This window comes from Eimeria mitis, genomic scaffold, assembly GCF_000499745.2.
Source record: "Eimeria mitis Houghton genomic scaffold, Emh_scaff274, whole genome shotgun sequence".
Taxonomy (NCBI): Eukaryota; Apicomplexa; class Conoidasida; order Eucoccidiorida; family Eimeriidae; genus Eimeria; species Eimeria mitis.
In genome coordinates this window covers 8,142-10,359 of record NW_013571085.1, presented here as the reverse complement: position 1 = coordinate 10,359, position 2,218 = coordinate 8,142, and the positions used below count along the sequence as shown (strand labels likewise).

General features: G+C 57.4%; 2 protein-coding genes across 2 annotated transcripts in view; one reads left to right on the top strand and one right to left on the bottom strand.

Annotated features, from left to right (window-relative positions):
- Positions 1-1,784, top strand: part of EMH_0006340 (uncharacterized protein) — a gene marked incomplete at both ends in the record, with an annotated part of 7,130 nt that extends 5,346 nt beyond the window's left edge. The window contains 3 exons of the mRNA XM_013497541.1: positions 270-821; positions 1,203-1,660; positions 1,773-1,784. Of these exons, the coding sequence (XP_013352995.1) occupies positions 270-821; positions 1,203-1,660; positions 1,773-1,784 (1,022 nt within the window). The remainder of the gene's footprint in view (positions 1-269; positions 822-1,202; positions 1,661-1,772) is intronic.
- Positions 1,785-2,120: 336 nt separating this feature from the next.
- EMH_0006330 (uncharacterized protein) overlaps positions 2,121-2,218 on the bottom strand; it is a gene marked incomplete at both ends in the record, with an annotated part of 1,743 nt that continues 1,645 nt past the window's right edge. The window contains one exon of the mRNA XM_013497540.1: positions 2,121-2,218. Within this exon, the coding sequence (XP_013352994.1) occupies positions 2,121-2,218 (98 nt within the window).

Sequence of the window (2,218 nt, the reverse complement as noted above, 5' to 3'; positions counted from 1 at the left end):
CCCTGCTGCTCCTTGATGCATGCAAGGGTGAGAGCTCTTGCTGCTGCTGCTGCTGCTGCTGCTGCTGCTGTTGCTGCTGCTGCTGTTACGCCTGCTCACGTTGCTGGTGTATGCATTCCTGGGGGCATTTTGGGGTCCCTTTGGCGCCGTTTTGAGGTGTCAGTCTCCTCGCTGCTGCTGCTGCTGCTGCTGCTTGCATGCATTGCTTGTTATGGATTTGCTTGCTGCGTTGCGGCTGCTGCTGCTGCTGCTGCTGTTTGCTGCTGCAGGAGAGCTGGGTGTGTGGATAGTGTCTACGTTGGTCTGCTGCATGGGGGGCCTGCCTCTGTGTCTGGCTGGGCTGAGCAACGGGCGAGTGGTGTTGTTTCGTCTCGGCTTTGCTGCTGCTGCTGCTGCTGCTGCTGCAGCAGCAGCAGCAGCAGGAGACGCAGGCGATGCAGCAGCAGGAGGCAGCAGCAGCGGGGATACTGCGCTGCTGAGGGGCCTCCAGCTCAGCTCGGGGGCCCCCACCCCGCTGCAGCTGTCTCTGCTGTCTGGGCGTGTTGTCTCCGTGGGGGGGGGCCCCGTGCGTCTGTGTGCTTTGCCGCTGCTGCCGGCGTTCAGCAGCAAGCGGCGGCGACGCAGCAGCAGAGGAGACAGCAGCAGCAGCAGCAGCAGCAGCAGCAGGGGAGACAGAAGCAGCAGAGGAGACAGATGCAGCGCAGCACGCGGGGCCGCAGCAACACCCCACACACCGCAGACAGACACCGATCAAAGACACGCCGTTGCATGCGTTGTCTGCTGCTGCGCCAACCCCACCATCATACATGTCTCAGCAGCAGGTAACACACACAGCAGCAGCAGCAGCAGCAGCAGCAGCAACAGCAGCAGCAGCAGGAATGTCTCCTCGTGCCTTCACCTTGGCACCGCCTCAAGTGTCTCCCTTTCTTGCCTATCATCTCCTTTCATATAACCTTGTCTCCTTCTGTCTCTTTTTGTCTCCTTTTGTCTCTTTTTGTCTCCTTTTGTCTCCTTTTTTCTGTCTCCTTTTGTCTCCTTTTGTCTCCTTTTGTCTCCTTTTGTTTCCTTTTTTCTGTCTCCTCCTGTCTCCTTCTGTCTCCTCTTCTGTCTCCTCTTCTGTCTCCTTCTGTCTCCTCTTCTGTCTCCATCTGTCTCCATCTGTCTCCTTCTGTCTCCATCTGTCTCCTTTTTTGTTTCCCCAGGCAGCCTGACATACAACCACGTGCCCAGTGTCTCTCTGCAGCACGTTGCTGACTTCAGCTGCAGCGCCACAGACCCCCGTCTGGGTCTCTTGTGGGTCGAGGGCCCGTCTCCACCACCAGCAGCAGCAGCAGCAGCAGCACCAGCAGCAGCAGCAGCAGCAGCAGCAGCAGCAGATCCCTCCTCTCTCCCCACCCCCACCGCCCCCACCACCACCGCTATCACCACAACCACCACCGCCAACAGCAGCAGCAGCAGCAGCAGCAGCAGCAGCAGCAGCAGCAGCAGCAGTATGTGGAGACGTGAGCTGAAGCAGCCACAAGCTATACTGCGTGTGGGTGTAAGAGAAGAAGCGCAGCGGCTGCATCTGCAGCTGCTGCCTGTCGGCCGCACCGTCGATGCTATTTGTCCCCTTGAGGCTGTCTCCGTTCTCGCGCTCGCTTGTCCTGCTGAGGTTGTTGTAAGCACTGCTGCTGCTGCTGCTGCTGCTGCTGCTGCTGCTGCTGCTGTTGGTGGTGGTGGTGGTGGTGGTGGTGGTGGTTATGGTGTTGCTGTCGTTGGTGCTGCTGCAGTTGCTGCTGTAGTCGCTGCTGCAGCTGCTGCTGTTGCTGGACTTGCTGCTACAGCTGCTGCTGTCTCCCCTCAGTCTCCTTTCTGTCTCCTCTCTATCACCCTTCTGTCTCCTTTTTGTCTCCTTTCTGTCTCCTTACTGTCTCCTTACTGTCTCCTTTCTGTCTCCTTACTGTCTCCTTACTGTCTCCTTTTTGTCTCCTTTCTGCCTCCTTTCTGTCTCCTTTTTGTCTCCTTTCTGTCTCCTTTCTGTCTCCTTTCTGTCTCCTTCTGTCTCCTTTCTCTCTCTCTCTCTTATGTTTTCTTTCTGTCTCCTTTCTGTCTCCTTTCTGTCTCCTTTCTGTCTCCTTCTAGGCTGGCCGCGAGGAGCCGAGTTGTGTTTTGTTTATAAACCCCACAACAAAACGCGTAGAGGGCAAGTTTGTGCTGCCGCACCCCACGCACGTTC